At 37.7% G+C, this 22,905-nt stretch overlaps 1 protein-coding gene across 1 annotated transcript in view; it reads right to left on the bottom strand.

The window, feature by feature from the left end:
• The window catches only part of LOC108232100 (cadherin-4), a 279,879-nt gene that overhangs the window by 92,475 nt on the left and 164,499 nt on the right, over nt 1–22,905 (bottom strand). Inside the window, exon 4 of the mRNA XM_017409681.3 lies at nt 1,232–1,458. Coding sequence (XP_017265170.1) covers nt 1,232–1,458 — 227 coding nt within the window. The remainder of the gene's footprint in view (nt 1–1,231; nt 1,459–22,905) is intronic.

The following is a 22,905-nucleotide window of genomic DNA, read 5'->3' as shown; positions in this document are numbered from 1 at the left end:
TACATTAATTTAGATTAATATAAACAAGTTCCAATTGAATTGGCCTTTAATCAATAACAAGATGACAAACAAAAACAAAAACTGGGATTGAAAATGTACTTTTGTAATGAGACCTTTTGGCTCTTTTGGGGCCTCAAAAACAAGCTGTACACACAATAAAATGACAATGTTGTTAGTGAATAGAGTAACATTAGCATTCAGTTGTTTATGTGTTTCTAGTCACCTGGGAAATGTACAAACATTGTTCTTCATGCTGATTTTGGATTGTTCTAACATTCACCAAATCCTAAGGGGAGATTGACTGCCTCTTTAGACATTTATTACTTAATTACCTTCATCAGCTAGCTGCTAACTTAATTTGTTTGTTAGTTCTGGGCAGAGTGAAAACTTTTAAAATGAAAAGAGCTGTCGAAAAACAGCTGAAATCTGCAGACTGTGGGGAAAAGAACCAAAACAATTAACGTAAAGTTGGTGTAATTTAGATTAGACTTATGTGTAATTACAGAATTCAATGTATTTTATACCATAGTCCTTTCACTGTCCATAGTAGTTTCACTGTTGCAAGCCCAGTTCTAGACCTCTGCAAACTTAAAAGGGGTCTTTGGCCAACAGGTAACAGTGGGTCTTATAGGAATAAGACTACATTTGCCTGTCAAAACTAAGTAGATCCTTGTCAATCATCATGTCTTGCGAGTGACATGTTTGTCTCAGTCCAATTTGATCTCATGAAAAACTCAGTGGCCCTCATGAGACGTCTAAAGTTGCACTGAGTAGGTGAACAAAGGCTTCTAATTGTTTGTGTTGTCACTGCCTAATCTGATTAACGCCCGTGTTGTTATTGACTATCTGATCTGGCCGTGTGGTTCTGTAGTTATGGGGACAGCTTAGCTCAGGCTGCTCCGTCTTCACCTGACCTCTGACAGCTTTTAAATAGAAATGGAAGAGCCAAGAGCCCCTGGGTGCATAAGGCGCAGGATGTTTTCCAATAACAGTTTAAGGCTGAGGGAAACATTCTCTCCCCCATGTGGCAGCGTGATTCTATCACTTTTAACCGTCTGCCATCACTGCTTCTCTCTCTCCCACTCTCTCTATTTCTCTAAAAACCCTGAGGAGTTTTGACCTGATTCTGGGCTGTTAGTATCTCCAGACCACTGGAGAAAATGTGATAGGAAAAGGAACCTCTGAGATGATAATTGAAATTTGAAGCATGATATTTCTGTGTGTAACTCACCTCATTTTCATTTTGCCCAAGCGATGGTAGGTCAGTTACTGCCAGTTGAATCACAGTTTCCCAGATTTTTGTATGCGGGCCACTTGCTGCTACTTTAAACTGGACTGGTTCGTCCAGGCTGGCTACCTCTTCCTGGGCAAAGATGGAGCCATCCGTCCGCACACTGAAGACAGGGTCACTGCTCTGGAAAACCACACCATCGTTCCCCACGCAGTCATCAAACTTCACTGTGGACACAATAGTTGACAAGAGTTTAGTTGGCAGTTTGCACAAAGCAGCAACAGCTAAGAAATGAAAAAAGCATAAATGATGGCTGGCTTGAATGCAGTCAAAATTACTATGCTAACTCACAGTCATGCAAACACTCACACAGCACACCTGCAGCGCACACAACACAATTTGAGTTAAACAGCAACCTGAATACAAATAAGAAAGAGCGTGTCAGGGCACCAAGTTTGACACAGATGCGTATTTCCATTAGGTGAAAACATCACAAGGATTATTCCTGAGGACTGTTCTTTATAGTTGCAAGCACAAACAATGTCTAAATTACCTCACTTGCTGATCCTGTATGAAAACTAGGTTTTATGCAAGCTATTTGGAATAATAATTGACAAAATAATATTAATAATTCAAAAAATCCCTTCATGAATTGATCTATGTATAGGATACGTACAGTGCGGTACGGTATGATGCAATATGACACAATACAATATACTAGTTGTCCTCTTGAGGGAGTTTTGTTTTCCACTAAGCGGTGTCTAATAGCTTCTTTTCTCCCAAAAATATGCATGAATAAACCCATTAAAGAAGTTTTGTGACACAAACGTGATCCACATTAAGATCACTGTATATTGCAGAAGTACCATTTAAAAAAATAAAGGTAAATATGAAAAGACAGTTTTGCACAACTCTTACTACAAGACCAAGGAAAGTTATGCACAACTTATTTAGAAATTAGATAAACTGTTTCATGCATTTGTTGAAGTGAGGACATTAAACTTCTGAGCCATTGTTACCAAAGAAGCAAAACATTTACAATATGCACAAGCAAAAGGGACATAAGGGGGACATACATCCATTAGTATGGAAAATCAAGTTTGCACAACAAATCATCTCCTCAAGGTGCAATCAGAATGGTCAAGGCATACTTGTAATTTTAATTTCAAAAAGCTACAAGAAGCTGATGAGAGGATGAATCAGAGATGAGTATAGCCCATACTGGCCTCTACTTCATCTCTCGTGGCACCTGCAGCCTTCTAGCCCTCTCTCTTGGGGATTACAATGTCTAGACAACATGTTGTAGGAAACCCTGGGCTGAAAGCTGTAATTCACTTCTGTATCTTCTCTTTCCCCCCTCCCACGCTTCGACAACAGCTGAAACAAGGTTCCCATTACAGAAAGTGACTGAGAGTAAATCCGTCTTTTTGTTCTGCCTGGACTTAAATAAGCCTGTGATCATGCCAGAACCCTCCATCTAAGGGCAGATGTCCAGTCGGCCACTCAGAGCTCAGTCGGAAAGGACATCTATTCACTGACACTGTCCATCAAGTCTGGTGGGTACTGCACAAATATCCTCTTTCAGACAGGTACAGATGGGATAAGAGATGGATTACATTACCAAAAGAGGCAGAACAGCTTCTGTTTTCCATCACTGCTGAGTATGTTCACCCTAAAAAGCCTTAACTTGTCTGTTTTTGTTCGTTTCATTTACATTCCTGTTTGCCTGATCCAATTTTTTTTTTTTTACATTTCTTCTGGTATTTTTGAAGGTTTTCAAAGATTAAAATTGGAAGGTGGAGGCAACAATAACAAGCATGCCATTTGGTAAACAGTGACATACACAAATAGAATTGTGGAAAGCTGCCTAAATATTTCAAAATAGATAAAGTAAAAAGAAAAAAAATTCATACTTTACTGTACTATATATGAGGTTCTGGTGTATGTGAGACATTCAAACGCCGAAGGGAGGCCAAAAAAACAAACAAACAAATAGGCAGTTTTTGGTCCGGTGCCCCTTTTCTCACTGTTTGCCAATTATTGTTTCTTCTCTCTGTAAGCTAGGCATACAGCCAGCAGAGCAGTAGTACTGCAGTTATTACTGGAAGAGGCCTGTAGGCTGAATGTCAAAACAGAAAGAAGAGGTAATTTAGAGGTCATGGTCAAAACTAAAATGTGAATCTGTCAGTTTTCATTTTACTTAAAATCATCCCCAAAAATGCTCAAAATCACAAAAGTATGTGTGAATATGTCACTTCTAAAGTACAGGAAATGCCGAATCACAATGACATTTTTTACATTGGAGTTTTAGGACAGAATCAACTCCATTTGTTCTAGGCTTGCACAGGCTAGCTGTTAGCTGGAACTTCAATGGGAATTAAACTATATCACTGTTTTTGGCACGTTCACTCTCTCACTACATCATGGTCACACATAGTAGACTATATAGAGGCAAGGGAGACAGTCCAGTGTTTTTGAATTTTGAAAAGTACCTTTATGCAGTGGTATTTCATAATTATACGCCAAGTATTCAGACTCAATTGTTGCAAAAATAAAAGATATAATGGAATACACACCTGAATCTGAGGTGATGGACAGCATAATTCTACTCGTTACAGCTGAGAAAATGTAATTATCATCATCTGTCTCCATAACACTGACATAACATTTATTTACACATAAAGTATCTGTTACACATTTTTGTTCTATCTGTTTACACAAGCATGGACTGCAGCTGTTACTATATCACAACCTTCAATAGACTTGAAACACGAATTATCACCTACAAAACATGTCTGTTCAGAAGAACTGTTTTGTGGTTCATGTTAAAAAAAATTAAACAAATCAAGCTGCACAGTGTAACAGTAAAATACAGCTGGCTTTACTTTGTGATTCAACATATCTTTAACACATTTTAGATTTAGACCTAAACATTTTAAATATTTGCATCAGAACACATTTTTATGGTAACTTCTCAAGCACCACAGCTTAGACAGAAAATGAGATGAGAAAATTTATATTAGAGATGGCTAGACAGTTATAGGCATTTTGAACAAGTCTGAAAGTCACAGTAATGAACTGTGAATTTTAGCATTAGCTTTGATTAGCCTGCTGTTTTAACTCAGACCACAGTATTTTATGGTCTATTTTCATCAGTATAGTATTTAACTTCTGCACAATACTTTTATTGAACCACATCACAAGTTTGTAGTGCACTAAATAGTGGAAGAAAATTACTTAAAAACTAACACCACTAAAAACAGTATTCTTCTACCTCAATGCACCATCTTGTGTGCCCTAAAGATAATTAAATAGAGAACAGAATCATGAATATATGCTAGCATTAGAGACAAGGATGGTTAGCAGATGAATCCGTTAGCTACAGTTTGTGTTGAGTCATGTCATGGACCAACTATCTGTTGCCACGCTTAACTTCCTTGCTCGTCATTTATGACATCCCCTCCCCTAGCTGCCAGCATCAGGCTGTCATGGTTACTGAGAGATACTCCATTGCAGCAAAGAGATGACACAGTTTGACAAGCAGGTTGGTTATCTCTAAACCAGATCAGTGGCTTACAGGGTCTACACAGATTGATGTACTATAGCAATGTTATATACTATTTACTTGAGAAAACTCTTCACAAACTGCATCTTTAAAGCTGTGCTGAAGCCAAAAGATTATGTAGCCGTGACCTCTCTTGTAGTGATTTTATATGTTTACCTCTATTAGTTTACTGGTTAGAAAAAAGTATGATCTAACTGAAAGCCAATAAAGTCTAGGATTTAGTTCAGTTGTGTTGCTTAATAACTTAATACCTTGTATCTAAGCAACACATTCAAATAAAACATTTTTTTAATGAAAATCGGTAAAAGCCCAATTCCATAAGGCAATACATACTAAAGCAAGAGGTAACTGTAGGTGTAAAGTGTAATCACTCCCTGTGTGTATGTGCGTAGGCATCTATTTTCAACGATTGCCTGCATGTCTTAACTGTGACAAGCTGAACTAACTACACCAATACCCACACACAAATGGAGTGACAGGCTGTGCATGGAGTACCCAGAGGGTCTTGTTCTTGCACCAATTAAAGAAAAAGACAGTGCCAACTTTGCTCGACCAACAACACACACACACACATAAACACGCAAACACACAAACCTCCAATAGATCTTCTTTCACTCAGTTGGGTCAATACTGCTATAAGAGAGATTATAAAAATCGGCCAACAACAAAGCAATGAAGCCCAACGGCACAGTGCTGCACATTAACAAGTTGTCTAAAGCAGCGGGCCCAGGGTGTGCATTGATCTGGCAAATAGGACAGACACCCATGTGTGCCAAACAGCCAGCCAAGCACTTCTCCACTGTCTAGTCGATGAGAACAATCGCCCACTGACATGTGGAAAATTCGACCAGAGCTGCGACTCACAGTAAATGAATATAGTCAATCATTTCTTCATCGTGATTGTATGGAAATCACCCTTTTATTGCCAGGATGATATTACAAACCAAACCCTCATTTTCACCTTTTTTTCACACCTTTCTAATTAAAGCTCCCATTCTCCTCCAACAAGGCAAGGACAAGGAGGAGAGGGATGCTGAGAGGACATGTGACCTTCTTGCGCTGTTCTTTGGACAGCCTGACAGGAAGTAGCTGACAAGTGTTAAAGGGATGTGAGAAAGGAAAAGAGTTGGTGGGAGGAGGGAGGGAAAGTTAAGGAGTGACAAAGGGAAGGTGAGAGAAGGGAATTGCAGAACGGGAGGTAGATGAGAGCACGGAGAGTGTGCAGAGGTGGAAATCAGAGACAGTAAAATTAATGAAAGAACATTAAAGAAGAAGAAAAGAAACTGAAAAAAAAATCTTGTGGGCAGATTGTGGTTGCTAAAGAAATTTTTCTTGAGGCAGCACTGTTTATAGCTGCAGTCGTTTGAAATGTTCAAAGTGTGGTGCACTGAATGCATCAGATGTCACCCTGCCCTACAAAACAAAGAAAACTCTTTTTATGGGCACTGGATCAGGCTGATATCTGTTACAATCAGGCTCATTGTGAACAGGAGAGGATGATGTAGGAAGAAGAGGAGGAAGCTGATGGTGGCGAGCAGTGGGGGCTGGGAGGTGAGGTGGAGGTGGAGGCTGGGGAAGGCAGCGGATGGAGGCCTGGCACTGGGTTCCTGGCTCAGTGAACTGGCTCCCTCTCATACATTCACATTGGAATGGAGGGGATGCTCAGATGGCTGTTTAAACAGGTTAATTGGGCTGGCCTCCCGAGAGATCAGGACAGATGGATAGAAGGATTGATTGAGAGAGGAGAGGCAGAGAGAGTAAAAGAGTGGCAAAGGGAGAGCGGTGGGGCTTTGAGGGTATGGAAAAAGAGGGTTGGATGGAGAGAGACGGATATGGCCTCTGATCACAAGCACCATGGGGAGCATGCAGCCTAATCAGAGCAGTGCGGAGCTGTGCAGTAAGCAAGGCCCTCAGTGACTGACTACACAGAGCCAGGTCCTCCGTCCACTACAGACAGACTATGAAGGGAGAACAAATTTGTGATGGAAGGCTGTTTACTGCAATGTTAGAAGCCCATGAGGGAGTATGATTCACTGAGGTCAATCATGAAGAGCGGCTCATCTTTCTGTCCTTTCTAGAAACCTCCAAAAGGCGGATGGCAGCCACCAGCTCATATCATAGAAACGCTCACAGTCATCAAGCATACAAAGACAAAAACAAAAACAAAGCAAGAACTGGACCCTGAGTTTTTAAAACTTTGAATTCTCATCAATAAATAGAGCAGAAGGAACACATCAAAGCAAACTGCAAAGAACAAATGTATTACACCAAACAAGAAGCTGCTCATCAGTCAAGTATCAAAGCAAAGCTGCTTACAATAGAACAGTTTTTTTAAACCTACGTGTGTTGGTTCAGTTATCTGACTGTTTCATGTTTTTAGTGTATTCTGTGTTCATGCACGTTTGGGAAATTTGCACAATAAACTGCAGACACATTTGCCAACTACAAAGGCACAACACAATCAAAATACAAGTTCCATGGAGTATTAAACTCTTTTAAGTTTCCACAGGCAAAATGCTTTTGCTTGGTTTGAAGGAAATAAAAAAAAACTTGTGAAAAAAAAAAGATATATGCTTTGTTTACCCATCAGACAAAGACTAAGTATTCACATGTGTGGGAAAATGAGAAAAGCCCTGCACTCTTAAAAAAGTAAGTATTACATCCAGGAAACAAATCATCTTTTATATGTGCTCATGAAATAACTTTGTTGCTTCCCAAATCAGTTTTTCTAAACTTTCTCAACCCTGCTTGTACAATCGCTTTGCACTGCTGCAGCAGACTGTGCACCATAAAGTGAATGTGGAGATGTGTGTGTCAAGGATACGGATGGACTGTAGTGTCTTATGTAAAATTAAACAGCTTTACTGTGTGTTTTGTTTGGCTGAACATTGATACACTTTACTTCACCGCTCCTTTTTCTGAGTGAGGATCCAAAGTGTCAGCATGAGATATTAGGATTTTGGTTTGGTGCATCTGCTGTTGCTGTTGTTTCACATTAAATTTTTACTGAATGAATGAGCAAGGGACAAGAGTGGACTTAAGGCAAACACAATTTCTTTAATGTATGGATGCCCAATGTGAGTCCTGAGTCATGCTAGCGTGTATGAAGGTCAAAAAACTTCTGAATTTGTTGCAAACCTTCCTATCAGCAATGCTTCAACTCCAATTTAAAGCTGCTGTGCATGAAAAGTTTAGCACTATTTATCGTGATGTCTACAGGCTTGTTTTTAATGTATTTTATGATAAATATCTCTGAGTCAACAGTGCAGGCATTTTTCTCATTCAGACTTATTCACTTTAAATTGTGCTGGGCGATTTTAATTTATATGGAATTACCATTGTAACTAGACAGCTTTATGGTAAAACTTCTCTCATTATCCTGATTATGTTGGTTCCACGGGTTACGCTCAGATAATGCAAGAAAAACTAATGTAAAATTAATCACCTAGCTTGCCTGACCTATGCAAGCCCTTTTCAGAGCTGAGGCACTGTTGGATGGATCACAGAGCGTCTTTTCTTCTCGTGCGGTGCCAGGGTAGTCACACGAGGAGTTTGACTGGGGTTAACAGGCTGACTGATCTCAGAGCTGCAGGAAGTGTGGCTTGCACAAAACAGGCTGATCAGAGACAGAAGAGTGAGATTTGTCTGTGTCAATCAGAAATTTGTACTAAAGGACTAAAAACAGAAGAATAGAATAGAATGTATATTTATCAGAGATTCTACATATACTTTGAATATCCTCTTGTATCTTATAACCATATAGTTTTAAAATAAGCATATTTGTATTTGCAAACCAATTCTGCACAAATATTAACAGGGAGCCCAACCACAAAGACCACAGGACATTATTTTTTTGACTAATCAGCATCTCTAATGACTGACTGATTATTATTCCTCCAGTCACACACAGAAGTGCGTTATTGGACCTCATCAATTTCCAGTCATCTGTTTTAACAAAGAAAACTGGGCTGCTGCTTCAGGACCTGGTATCAGATTTCTTTGCTTTACTAGATACAAAGTTAAATTGTGAAGAAGCACACATGGTCAAGCTGTTAACACAGGCAAAAGGTATTTACACAGGAAACCACAACCTATATCCCTACACTCGTTCCCTCACAGCACTCATTTGGACTTTTATCCTTCCTCTCTGTGGCTGTGGTTCAGTGCATTTTTCTGGATCAATAGTCTACAAATTCAATGATGGATTTGATACCTACCATATAGATTACTGTTCTCTGGAGCCTTGGCCCAGATTTTGTATACTCCTGCAACACCTAAAGCCCTGCAGCAAGAGATCTGATACAGTCTGACCAGGAGGACTGAACACAGAAGAGTGTGATAGTCAGCGTTGAGCAAGTGTATGTTTGTGTAACAGTGTCTGCAAAACTGCACGAGGCTCAGAAGAATAACACATGATGTTAAATGAGCCCTGGGAGACACTGAGGAGAGGAGGGGACTGCCAGTTTTTTTGAGTGCTGCTGTCAGCAGTTTACATCAAGTCAAAAGCTACAAGATTTGAAACTATCTTCATGCATTACAAATGTAACCTTTATTAAATGGTAACGTACTCTCCCAAAATTGAAAGAGTTGTTATATAAAAAAATCTTATCTTTGTTGTCTCGGCAATAAAATATAAAAAACCCTCCCAAGACCCATTCTCTCTTTGTTTGCTGTAGACTTTTAAGGCCTTTCCAGAATCTATATACTATATACGAATAGATTTACCTGTCACAACCAAATTCTATCATTACGTTTTCATTTATAAACCTGACATTTGGTTTTCTATTGCAAAAAATCTGAAGTTAAGATTCATCAATTTATCATGCAATGATTTAGAGGAAACACCCTAAAACAGTGGTTCCCAATCCTGGTCCTGGAGAGCCACTATCCTGCCTGTTTTAGTTTTTTTTCCTGCTTTGACACGCCTGATTTGAATGACTGAATGATTAATAGGCTTCTGCAGACATTGAAGACCTACTGAAGAGCAGGGAAACAACTAATACATGCAGGATAGTGGTCCTCCAGGAGCAGGGTTGGGAACCATTGCCCTAAAAGACCAATGTACCTCCTTTTTAAAATGTATTAAGTAAAAAAAAAAAGCATTGATGAATAGTGAAGCCCAAAATGTTACTCATTATTTTAGAAATGCCATTCTAGCTGTGATTTCTCCCTGACACAATAAAATGATTTTTCTGGCAGTTGTATGGAGTTATTTTGTACTTCATTTGTTAAAACACAAACTTTCAAAGAAATTATTTTCATTTTCCTCTCTGTCACTTTTGTGCCAGATGTGTTTATGACAGTCAGATTTAGATTGTGACTGGGTTCGATTTAGACTGGCAGCATTCTGATGCAAAAAGAGTGCCGACTGCTTCCAGCTGCTGAATGTGATGGACACCTTTGCCCCAGCGTATAATGTAGCACTTCATCTGTCTAAACCTCATCTTCATCCCAACCTACTATATGTCTTATATTTGCATTACCCTCTTTGACTGAAATGCAACATCATTTTTCAGAACTTCTCCACACTGGCATCAGAAAGCCTTCACCTAATTCTCTGTTCATTTTCTACACAAGCAAGTTATCTTTTCAGGGCTTACACAATTTCATTTCCATTTCTCTTTTGTGTGACTTGAGTGTAGTATTCAACAACACAAACCATAAAATTGATAGATTACACATTCAGTTTACTATTTCATCTACAGTAATAGATGGCTTTATACTTGTCTAGTCACTCACAAAGTGTAACATTTGGCAAAATACATAAGAGGTTTCTAATGTTAATTTTTGTGCATGACAGAGATTTCTCCCCAGCCCTTTGTTATAGATTTCTCCAACTCCTCTTGGCCAAAATGCTTTGTTGCTCCAGAATTCATTTGCATTTTTATGCTGATGATATGCAGCTTTATGTTCATGTTTAGAATGATACACAAATACATATATATTAGATGGTCTTTTGAACTGTTAGATATTATCCAAACTTTTTCCTACTAAATTTTAAAAAGACAAAGATACTTACTGTATATGTAGTTAGATGTATGTGTAGAATTAATTTTGTTTGATTTTGTGTTGTCCATCATCTCATTAAAATCACTGACTGGCATATAATACAAAAATGTCTTTTTTAGTTGGTTTTAACAGTAACTGATCAATAAAATGCAAAAGTATATCATCTTTTCTGTCTTCCTTCAGCTAAATTACATGGTTTGTTCCATAATTAAAGACCATCTACATATGTCTAGCTATGTTCTAAAAGTAGATGATTTTCATGCTATATGTTACTTTTCATACAAAATGATTAAATGTTATAAATGTCAGTTTTATGTTAAATAGTCAATGAACCCTCTGAGTTTAGCTTGTAGTTTACCATGCCACTGTGATTTGTTATTATCTATCTTTACTTCATTTCTATTGTTTATTGTTAAGCTGAACACTACATAAATACATCAGAATGTTGGTTTTCTGCCACTGATAAGCAGCTTAGTTTTAGGGTGGAGCAGTTAAAAAGTTTAAGCAATGTCAGTGTATGTATTTGTATGTTCTAATTGAGAACCTCGTTTGGATTTAAAAGATCTTCAGCAAAACTTTCACGTTTTTGTTCAACTTTTTTTCACTTTGTCTTTTAGCTTCATTTTTAAAGAACATCAGGATCCTGGTGCCATGCCATACAAAAACAGATGTGCACCCTACCAAGACCCAGATGTCTACCAGCATATACTAAATGAACTTCCAGTCAGCACCACCCACATTTACAAAAGCAACCCTTTGAGTTATATATTTTTTCACACTGGAGGACAGGAGAACAAAGTTAGATGTGCCAGAATAAAAGTGTCAGCTTAGTACATAAAAAACCTAAAGAATTCAATACAGATTTTATTTTAATCTTTGCCTGCAAGCATCAAAAATACTTGCTAGGAAAAATAGATAATTTTCATATTGTTTTCTCAAGGAAGCAAATAGCACAAAATTGCTTTCCTCAACTGCTGGAGGAAATAGAGGCTGTGTTTCTCAAATCTAATCAACATCTCTCCATCAAAACTTTAACAAAGGCTTCTGTTTTCCAATTTCAGAGGTCACAGCATAAACCAGAGAACTCCCTCTGGCTTTTTAATTTTACAAAGAAGTACATATAATTACACATTCTGCATGGATGATAAGGAGAAAGGTTTCACAGTAGTCTAAGGCTCTTTTACTTTTTTGTTCTTTTCACAGACAGCCATTGGACTGCAAGCACTGAAACCCAGGGGCTGATGACCACAATAGCTCAGAGTGGCAGTTAGTGGTTCTGGTGAAGGGTGCTTGAGCTGAAAGTTCAATAAAAGTTTGAATAAGTGACATGGCTGCAAGAACAGGTAAGACCAGAAAGATGAATTATTAATATTGACAGCAGAGGTGTACCAACACAAAGTAAAAAATGCATAGACCTACACATTGATTCTGTAATTGAAACTGCATTTCTGTGAATCCAATACTTTTTTTTTATTTGGAGAACCACTTAAAAAAATCACTCTTGTGTAACTTGAACTTTAGTGGCTCAACAAAAATAGGAACACGTAACGAACTCAACAAATATTGAAAAGTTGGTAAGGATGCTTTAAGATAAAGTAAAATAGATATACAAAGATTTGCTCTATCTATCTATCTATCTATCTATCTATCTATCTATCTATCTATCTATAGAGAGAGAGAGAGAGAGAGAGAGAGAGAGAGAGAGAGAGAGAGAGAGAGAGAGAGATTTGTTTTCTACCCATTAACATATTATTTGGTATTGACCACTATTAAGATTCTTATCTGTCAGAGGAGGGACCTGACTAGAAGGGCACTTCAGTGAGTTGGTTTTACTTCAAATAAACAACAGAAATTTCAGTGCATTTAAAAATGTGTTTCAGTACAGGGTATTCAAGGCTTTTTTCTTCTTTATTCTACATTTTCTTCATCCTCGTCAAATCCTGTAGTCTATTTGCATTGCCCTTTCACTAAAAAGATTCAGTTTGTACTGATTAGTTTGATAAATTTTCACTTCCTGTTTGTAGTCATAAAAATCTATAAAAGTTTACCTTGTAGCACACTTTCTATTTATCTCTAAAATCACTAAAACAAAACCCTGCTCTCTACTGAGCCTTGAAAGTTTTGTATGTATCTAATCCAAGAAAACTTCTGTTCGTGTTTCATACAGTACAAGTGTTATCTTGTTTAAGCAAAAATGTAATTGTCTTTGCATTTATCAAAGTCAGCATGGTTTCTTTTAGCCTGATGCTTCAGGATATACTTAAAAAATGTAACATGGGTGGTTGGTGACTCATACCACATTTTGGTTTTGATTTTTTTATAACACAAGTTACCTTCATCATTTTTTGTCAAAAACAGTGTTTATATGATTGTGAAATTATTAAGTCCAAAGGATCCTGATTGTAACTGCACTTACTACTGTAAACAAACTTCTTTTAACAGAGAGCTGCTGCAGTATTGAACTTTTTAGTGGGCCCAATGAGCAGCCAAGTGGCTGATTCTTAAAGCTATTAGTGTATGTTAGAGCTGTTAGGAAAATAAAAAACAGCACAGAATTCACAGAATTTCTGAATTATGTGACTTATGTTGTGTCTACATGTGTTTGTCTGCAGGCATGTCAAAGTCGAACAGTCCAAACATCACTGCTGTGGGTGAGAAGTGTGAGATACAGCAATGCTTTACTGCAGCTAGTGATAAGTTACGCACTGATATGCCAAAGCCTGTCAGGTAACACCTATACACCAGCAAACACCCTTTAACTTTCTCTCCAGCACACAGATGCATACAGGATGGAGATATTTAAAGACGGTAGCGCAGAAGGAAGCTGGCAGAAATGGGCTCCCAAAGGGAAAAACACAGGCAGAGGTTTGAGAGCCAATCCTTTCCCTTAACTCTCAAAAACAAATGCTCAAGCCTAGATAAACAAACACATATGCCTAGAAAAAAAATGTCCATATTATTTGTTAAAGTGCTTGTAAGCAGTGCCAACCTTAAAGGGATAATCTTGTACTTTTTTGAATCGATGTTCTGCCAAATCAGGAGTTAATACCTTATCAGCCTTGACATCAGTCATACATTGTGGAGTATGGAGAAAAGGGCAGAAGCCTTCCTCCATGATTAACTAATGGCTAGCTACGTAAAGGCCTGTTTATATAGTTGTTTTAAGCTAATAAAACAACTTTTTCTCAAAAATGTCATGCAGGTGTAAAAGAATGCTACTTAGCTAATAATAAATTTTTTGCACTTTTGCATGACACTGCTCGTGTAGTTTGTCACCTTTTTCTTAACAATGTCTGTGTCAATACACAAACATAGGTTTGAGGAGAATAGATTGTGTATATCGTGTCGTTAATGGTGAGGCTGCTGAATGCATTACTCCTAACTAGTGCGTCTAGTCAGTAAAAGTGTACTCAACATCTGGCAGACTGATACATTTAGCAGCGTCAGGACACCAATATTTACACGATTTATGATCAGTCAATATTTGCGTAATAGGACAAACAATGGTTAGTTAAGAAAACAGCTACAAATAAAACAAATGGTGTCATGGAAAAACATTGAATATTAGGTAATGTAGTGTTCTTTCACACTGGTATGTAGGTTTTGAGAAAAAATTGTTTGATAACCCTAAAATTTTTTTAAAACAAGCCCTTGTTTAGCTATCCATTAGCCTGGCCTTGAGAAAGACTTCTGCCTGGTTCTTCATACTCCTTGGTCTGTGAATGATGCCACGGTTTATAATGTACTATTGATAATAATTTGATAAAACATCAATTCAAAAATGACCAGGCTATCCCTTTAAATTCACCTACCTATTTTATAATCTAGGTTTACACAGTACAGCTTTCCTAGAGCATCTGTGTTGCATGTGGTGTGTGTGTCTGGAAAAGGAAAACCAACATGTGTGGAAGTGTGTTTGTATGTGAAATAGGCCCACAAACATCAGTGTAAGTTAAATGTGTGTGTGATCTGCTTATGATATGTTTTCTGTGTACAGGGAAATAAATTAGCAGTGCTAGCAGGTTTCACTGACAAGTCTCATTAATGAGAACATCCTCCAGAGCATTTTGGACTGTAATCACCTGTTCAGTCAGGAAGATGGCATGGCGGCTGCAGGAGAGCAAACAAGGCTGCACAATTAGACCTGACCGTCTGCAGGTAAAATGCTAATGAGTTATTGGAAAAAGCTGAAGGAAACATAAATATGAAGAAAATTATGATCCATCAAAAAAATGTTTAACCTTTCCATCCAGATGGCTGCATTTAAACAAATATGGAAGGAGACCTATTATTTGTGCTGGACTTTTGAGAGCTACGTTACTGTAAATGAAAAAGGGGGAAAAAATGAAGTATGACAGAAGTCAGAAAGCCTTAAGGCAAACATGTGTTAGTGATGTGCAGCATTGTAGCAAAGTCAAAACTTGCCAAAGGCAGGTTGTCCCTATAGAGTGTGTGACAGCTCAATTTCACTGCGTGAAACAGACTTAAACTTGACAAAGCTGTAATGTCATACTGAAAGCATGTAATGTCAACCAACACAATACTTTGAACAACATCCATCAAAGTGTTCTCAAGTGATCGATATGCTGTTTGTATTGTTTCCATGTTATTCTCTGGGCTTGTATCAAAGCTATGAGTAAGAACAATGTGTGTGTTTGTATGCATGATCAAACATGTATGTATCTGTGATAAGTTGCCAGCTTGGCTACTATTGACTCACCTGCACCTGGCTTACTGAGGCAAAGCCAACTGGCTCCTCTTGAGTTTGGAAAATTGCAAACCAAGTCCAGCGGTTTTAAAAATGCATGGGTATCTTTGCTGTGTAGCATTACCATGATTCATCTTCACAAAACTGCAAAAGCTTGTGATAATCGCTTTAGCTAATCCTTGCACGCTTCGGGCAAACAAGCACAGAGAGAGTGAAGGGGGTGGCTCTTTTACCCTGGGGGGGAATTGATGATAGTGTGGGTAAAAAATGGTCAGGGCGAAAATGTGTCTCTTCTGTACGTCCTCAGTATGTGTTGTGTGATGCCATATCGGCTCCAGAGGATGGAAACTATCCTATTCATTTGGTGTCTGTAAAATATTGAGGACTGTTTGTTTAGTGTTCAACACTTTGTGACTATGCAGGACACACAGTATATTCTTGTGAGTTTTTGATCTGTAAATACATTTAATAATTTGTTCTCTTGCCTTTATATTTGACACAGCTGAACAAAAGATGGAGAGGAAGTGTGAGGCAGAAAAAATGTGGGAATGACATTAAAATGAGGTGTAATGTCAAGCTGGGCAACCTGCTCATAGGAGTCTTTTAGTCAAACAGAACACCTTGATGCTTTGTTATTTAAAACCATTTGGGAAGTTGCCATTGAGAAGTGTATGGAAAAGGACACATACCTAAAAATATACTTCGCAGATGACTGGTCCATCTGTCTATAACCTATACATACATAGCCATTCTCTCACATTCATAGTATATTAGCATATCAACATATTAAATACACTTGTATAGATGACAATGTGGCATTTATCCTATACAGCAGTATTCAACAGCTGCTGTCCCCTTGGCTCATCACATGCAGCCTAAATAAATTAAGCACAATCAAATGCAAGAATCAGTTATCACCCATCTTAGCAAAGATTAATGACAAAATGCCTTAACTAACTAGAGCAGTGTAGTAAGAGTTGAACTCCAGAACGAGTAAGTCAGTACAAGAAAATTAAAAAATACTGCACTGGTAAGTGCTAGGCAAAGCTAGTGATGAAAAAAGAGTAGCCTGAAGCTAACAAAATAGCATCAAAGAGAAGAAGTGATTAGCAGTGGTAAAATCCACTGTTGTCAACTTATTTTCCTGTAAAATTGTTTTGCACGCAAAGCTGGAGTACAATGTACATGTGTTAACTGGTGAAATAATTGCTCCATTGTACACAAAATAAATAAAACAGACATGCCATAATTACGGGAAATGTGACTAATCAAAGGCCAGCCCACGCACTGGTTGGTCCTTGAGCAAATTTTGTTGATAACCCCTGTCTTACTCACACATACACACTCAGTGACACAGAGGCACATAAATCTGACTCTCCAGTCCCCCCTCTGTAGCTTACAAACATAAGAATGATGCAAAAAAAAAACAGGCACACCAATCTTGGATTGAACCGGAAGGGTAAATATTGCTTATTGTTAGAAAGAAAACTTTAAAGGCTGAACAGAGGAAGTGCAAAAATCCACTAAGTTGTTATATTTAAAAACTGAGCAATAACATTACACCACCAAAGTCTGGTGTACAGAAGTGCACTATCATTTGTGGGTGCCACTCTCTTAGTATTAAAGCTGTATTAGGTGATTCCACTCATTGAAAACACTGGAGAAAATAAATGTCATAATAAAGCAATGTTTTTACTTTCATTAAACATTACTTTGATTGAGAATGTGCTTGAGCTCATGAAGCAATGAATAAAGCATGACATTCTGTCTGCAGTTAGTCCCAGCACTTGCAAGCCTGTCTGCTTGGCCTCTGAATGTTAAGTTTTTAATTTGTTAGAGCTGAGGAGGATGCCCAGACACTTCACTTAGGTAATCACAGTCTAATAATATTGTTAAAGTACTACTAAGATTAAAAAAAGTGCAGCTGTAGCAAACAGTAAATTGTGTGCATAGATATGGCCAAAATGACCCTGTTTTATAATTAAATATAATAAAAATTGCAACTAATCTAATAAAATCTGCATGTCAGCATTAGTGAATCCCAAAGGTTAACCAGCTGTAGATGTACATTCAAGAATTACTTTTTGCAAGTTTCATTAAAATTTATCCACTTGTTCACTTTGGTAACAGGCAGACAGACTTAGACACACACAAACAAAAACGTTATCGTCCACCTCTGCCTTTTGTCGGCAGGTGATAATAAATGGTGCCCCAAAACTCCTTAATTCCTACTGCTCTCCAAAGAGAAGCTTGTGATTATAAAGTTAGTAAATTTAAAGAAATTGTTTTTATCTAAGTTGATCATCTGAGTGAAAGCAAATATCACAATTTTACAACTTTAATTTGCCAATATATTTTCCCAAAATGTGCCAGTGGTCACCTTTTCAGGGCTTACATTTCAAAGGTTTCATGTGTCAAGCTTCATATTTTGTTTTTAAATGTCAGCTGACCTCACTTTCAGGTTTCCCATGTACATTTGTTTGCTAAATGAGATGGCTTTCTTTTACCCATTATTGTTGAATTTTCCTGCAAAGACTTTACTTCCCATTTTTTACTTTCTCCAGTTGCAAACCACCACCCGGCTGCTGCTATTCCTAGACTTAGAATGCTTCCAGTAGAGCAAAAGCACAAAGGTTTGCACTCAGACAGACACCTCATGGATAAATGGGCAATAGAAATGGCTGCAGTCACCTCATTAGCATCAGAGGGTGCTCTTCTCCCTGACAAGTGAAACTTCACTGCACTGTTATCACAAAATAATGAGCAAATATAACCTCTAATGGCTAAATATAGGTAACCATGGTCCCGAGAGACTTGGTAAAGAAACCATACAGTGCAAGAGTTGTCTCAGGCCTTTCGAAGTTGTGTTGCAGTGTGGGCGTGGGGAGAGTACAAAGTAAACAAAAGACTTTAAAAGGAGGAAACGAAGGTTGAACAGTGTTTGATGAGAGCTCTTAGCCCGTAGCTATAGTGCATTAGGCACAGATGAACCGCAGCCAGCTCCCACACTGTTAATGTGGAACACATTACAACTGCACAATGAGTTATGATTGCCATTAAAAAGCAAATGATTAAGACTTCACAGCTGGATTTAAAGGGCTGTCACTGCTGTGCCCTGTCCTTCTCACTACTGCCCACGCCTACTTCACTAACACTCTGTCAACAATCACTCCACTAGATTCACCTTGCTAAGCATGTCCATTCTCATTTAGGGAGTGTTGCATTACAGTTTGTATTGATGTTTCAATCTGTAAACTTATTTAGCTAATTTAATCATGGAGGAAACCTCGAGCTGTGAAAAACAATATTACAATAAATGTATGAAACACTTGCTCTCGTCACTGACTTGTTAGATTCAAGTACTGTGTATGCCTAACACCCTTTCTCTCTTATTTTTCCTGTCGTAATTATTCAGTGCCAGAATTAAACTGAATAATGATATCATGCATTTTTGTACATTGTGAAAGAGTGCAACATGAGCAATAGTCAGGAGAAGAAGTGGGGGGAAAAAGTGGGAATGGGTAGAATCACAAATGAAGCGTCCTCTCTTCCGATTGCTCTGTCTTTCTCGCCCACATGAGCTATATCTCCCTCTGAGGCCAGGAGTCTGGCTGTGAAATGAATGAGAGGCAAAGCGTGGGTAGACGCTAACACTAAGATAATGACGCCGTTTTGTCAGCCCTGGCCCAAAGCTTCATCTCTGCTGGGAAAAAAAAGACATAGCAGGATAGTATGACAGAAAAGGAAAATACTGTGGACTAAAGCTAACATTTTTGAACATGTGTATCTCAAAAACACAGGAATATGTCATAAAAAAGACAAAACATGTTTTAGTTATTTAACTCATACAAACACAGCAAAAGCTGCACAAGTGTTTGTTAGTTTGAGAGTGCCGGTGGTAAAAAAGATAAATCTCTCGTATTTAAAGCCCTAGCACTCCTAGCATTGCCTGTCTTTTATGCCACAAATTTTAACTAAGACAACCTTATGCTGAAAATTTTAAGAAATTGATCAAACCTGGAAAATCATTGCAAAATGTCCTGCAATATTGCATGATCTTGCATGATCTGTTAGTGCTTGCTGTACGTGTTACTTGTGAATGACTGTCAGCTACTACCAATTCTAGCTCAATATCTGTAAACTTCACTGAGATATAGCCATTGTTGTGTTGACTAAAGTTGATTAGCTGTGGCTACTATTTTGAATCAGGTTGTCTGCAAAAATTAAATAATTGTAATGTACATCCAATTGCTTTCTGAGAGTTTTATTGAACTCCATCCAGTGACTCATAAGGTATTTTGCTAACAGACAAAATGGACTGACTCTAACATTTGTTAGTAAGGTTTTCAGCAAAGATATGAAATCAGTGTGTTGTGATCAAAGTATGCATTTAAGGTCATGCTCAGCTACCACCACACTAATGTTAGGCAAAATCTTTGTAAATTGGCTGAGTTATAGACATTTTTGTGTTTTCTAAGGTCAGTTGGATATGGCAGCCATCTTAAATTGGGTTGAGTTATAAGGTAATTAGCTCTGGATGTCAACCTAATTATTAGTTTCTGAAGGGTTTTAATTAACATCCAGCCTGTGGTTTATGAGAACCCCAGGTTGGATTTTTTGCTGTGTTTGTCTGTATTTCTTTCCTGTCTTCTCAAACCCCAGCTGGTCGAAGTAGATGGGCGCTTGTCCTAAGCCTGGTTCTGCTGGAGGCTTCTTCTTGTTAAAAGGGAGTTTTTTCTTTCCACTGTCACCAATGTGCTGCTCAGGATGGAAGACTGCGATGAAGTGAAGATTCAGTGCAATCTGCTGGCTTCCTTAGTTAGATAACTCTTAGTAATTGGCTTTTTGAAATGTTTGTGCATGTTTTTGTAAAGTGCCTTGTATTTAGAGTGATGTGTTGGAAATGAGTCTCAGCTACTACCACATCAGGCTTTAGCTCAAGATCTGTAAAATTGACTGAACTATAGCCATTTTGTTCCATTTGCTAAGGTTGCTTTGCTGTGGGAGCCATCTTGTATCATTGGCTCCAACAGTCAGTCAGCTGTAGATGTTAATCCAATAATTTCTTTCTGAAAGACTCAATAAAATCCATTCAGTGATCAACAGGGTATATTCTTAATAGTAAAGACATAAACACAGACACACATACACACACACACACACACACACACAAAGACATATATAGACAAAAACATTATTGCTATGCCTTCACCTTTGGCAACAGGTGATAATCAAGGGAAGCTTGTAGCAGTTATGAGAAAAAGAAAACCTTCCTTTCTAGGACAAAAGATGGGAAGTTTTTGAGCCAGGTGGTAAGTTTTTTTTTATTTGAAAAAAAAATAAAAAGAAGAGTATAATCAGATATTTTGTTATTAGATAAGGATCTGCACTGTGAAAGGCTAACCAAAGGAATCCATCAAAGGAACAACTGAAACTCATTATCACTGCTGTTTAACATCAAACAGACAAACAAACAAACACACTGCAAATATTAAATGTGTTCTCCACGGGTTAGATTGAGCCTCATTTATTTTGAGTCCTGCTGGAACGTGATTTGTGCCTGTGAATGCCCATGCTGTGCATCAGATACCCAGCAGATGCCTAGTTACGACTAAAACAGTGAAGATGACTCTTAATATAGTACAGTCATGCAACCATCAGTGAAAAGGAGGCGAGGGTGGGACAAAAAAAAACCAACAACCCAAAAGCAATAACCTGAAACAAACAAACAAAGAAACTGTAAAGGGTAAAGCTTTGAAACCAGATAATTAGATCTGAGACAACTGAGAAAAATATCAATGTCAGCAGGGATGTAAAAGTCTGTATTGCATGAGACAATGGGACAAAGTGCTTGTCTGACTGACACATATTCTATTCAACGACTAACTGAGATTTCTCATCACGCAAGCTGCTAATACGAATAATGATACCAAGATAAAGAGGAAAAACGTTTTTTTCTTTGATGAATCACTGAATTTTGGGTAAGTCTTTCAGTTTTGGGATCCTCACTCTGTCACAACCCTGACTGAACAAAAGAACATTAAAGACAAAAGCCCTGTCATTGCTTCATTAGGCTAGTCATTAGGAAGTGGGCACATATATTCAAAGTTTCTCCATGGCAGACCATTTGAGTCAAAGCTTAGTCATTGGTCTTGTTACTGCTTGCAGGGCTACAGCTTTAGTCGGATCTATCTTTATTAGTTCTGTTAAATTTCTCAGACTGGTTTGGATCTAATGATTCAACTCTGAGGTCAGAAAGCCTAAAGCTCTGTCTGCAAGTCCTAGACACAAATTTGCATTGCTTTGATGCCATAAATCACTTTTTCTCATTTTGTTATATGACCATTGCTTGCAGGCTCCTGACATGATAAGTGGATCTGAGCTACACACCACAGAGAACAACCAGAACTTGTTTTGTGGTTGACATCTGCTTTCTTTATTCACTGAGCTCATGAACAATAAGTCATTGTAAAAGTATGTTTTAATTTAGTGACTTTATGCTTGACATATAAAAAGTCTTGAGGTAAGAACAGCTATAGCCAATCTATTAAATATTACATCATGCTTTACTTATAGTAATTCTAAGCCAAAAACTAAACAGTTTCTGATAAACCAATTAACAAGCATTGTTTTGATGGTAATAAAAATAGTGGGCAGCAACCAAGTGCTACTTTTTCAAGTGCAAATAAAAAGGGTTTGATCATCAGCATATGGAATCATCTTATTAAATGCAGCTGTTTTAGCTATTTGAGCATTCATGTAAACAATAGGAAGTCCATTATTCAATTAAAAAAATATTCACAAATAGAAAAAAACATTAAAGACAGTGGTCAAAATCTCTAGAATAAATATTGTTTTCAGGCTTGTTTTGCAGCCACAAAAACACCACAGAAACTGGGCACCTGGTAGGCATTAGGTAGACCATAAACTTCTCTTTAGACCAAAGTATTATAAAGTAAAATGTTAGGCCATCTGCCAGACAGCTCAAGCTTGGTCTACACTGGATAATGTAAATAATTGTGCAATGGTTTAAAGCACAGACAGAAACCAACAATGAAAATTAAATAGACAGTTGCTGCAAGGGGTTAGGTAAAGTCCAGATCTTAACCTCACAAATTAAAAAAATAAAACTTTTTTCACACACACACACATATATACATATTATATATACAGGTGCTGGTCATAAAATTAGAATATCATGAAAAAGTAGATTGATTTCAGTAATTCCATTTAAAAAGTGAAACTTGTATATTATATTCATGCATTACATACAAACTCATATATTTCAAATGTTTATTTCGTTTAATTTTGATGATTACAAATGACAACAAATGAAAATCTCAAATTCATCATATCAGAAAATTAGAATCTTGTGAAAAGGTTCAAAATTGA

Source organism: Kryptolebias marmoratus, linkage group LG8, assembly GCF_001649575.2.
Source record: "Kryptolebias marmoratus isolate JLee-2015 linkage group LG8, ASM164957v2, whole genome shotgun sequence".
NCBI lineage: Eukaryota > Metazoa > Chordata > Actinopteri > Cyprinodontiformes > Rivulidae > Kryptolebias > Kryptolebias marmoratus.
The sequence above is the reverse complement of the archived record's forward strand: the minus strand, read 5'-3'. Positions and strand labels throughout refer to the sequence as shown.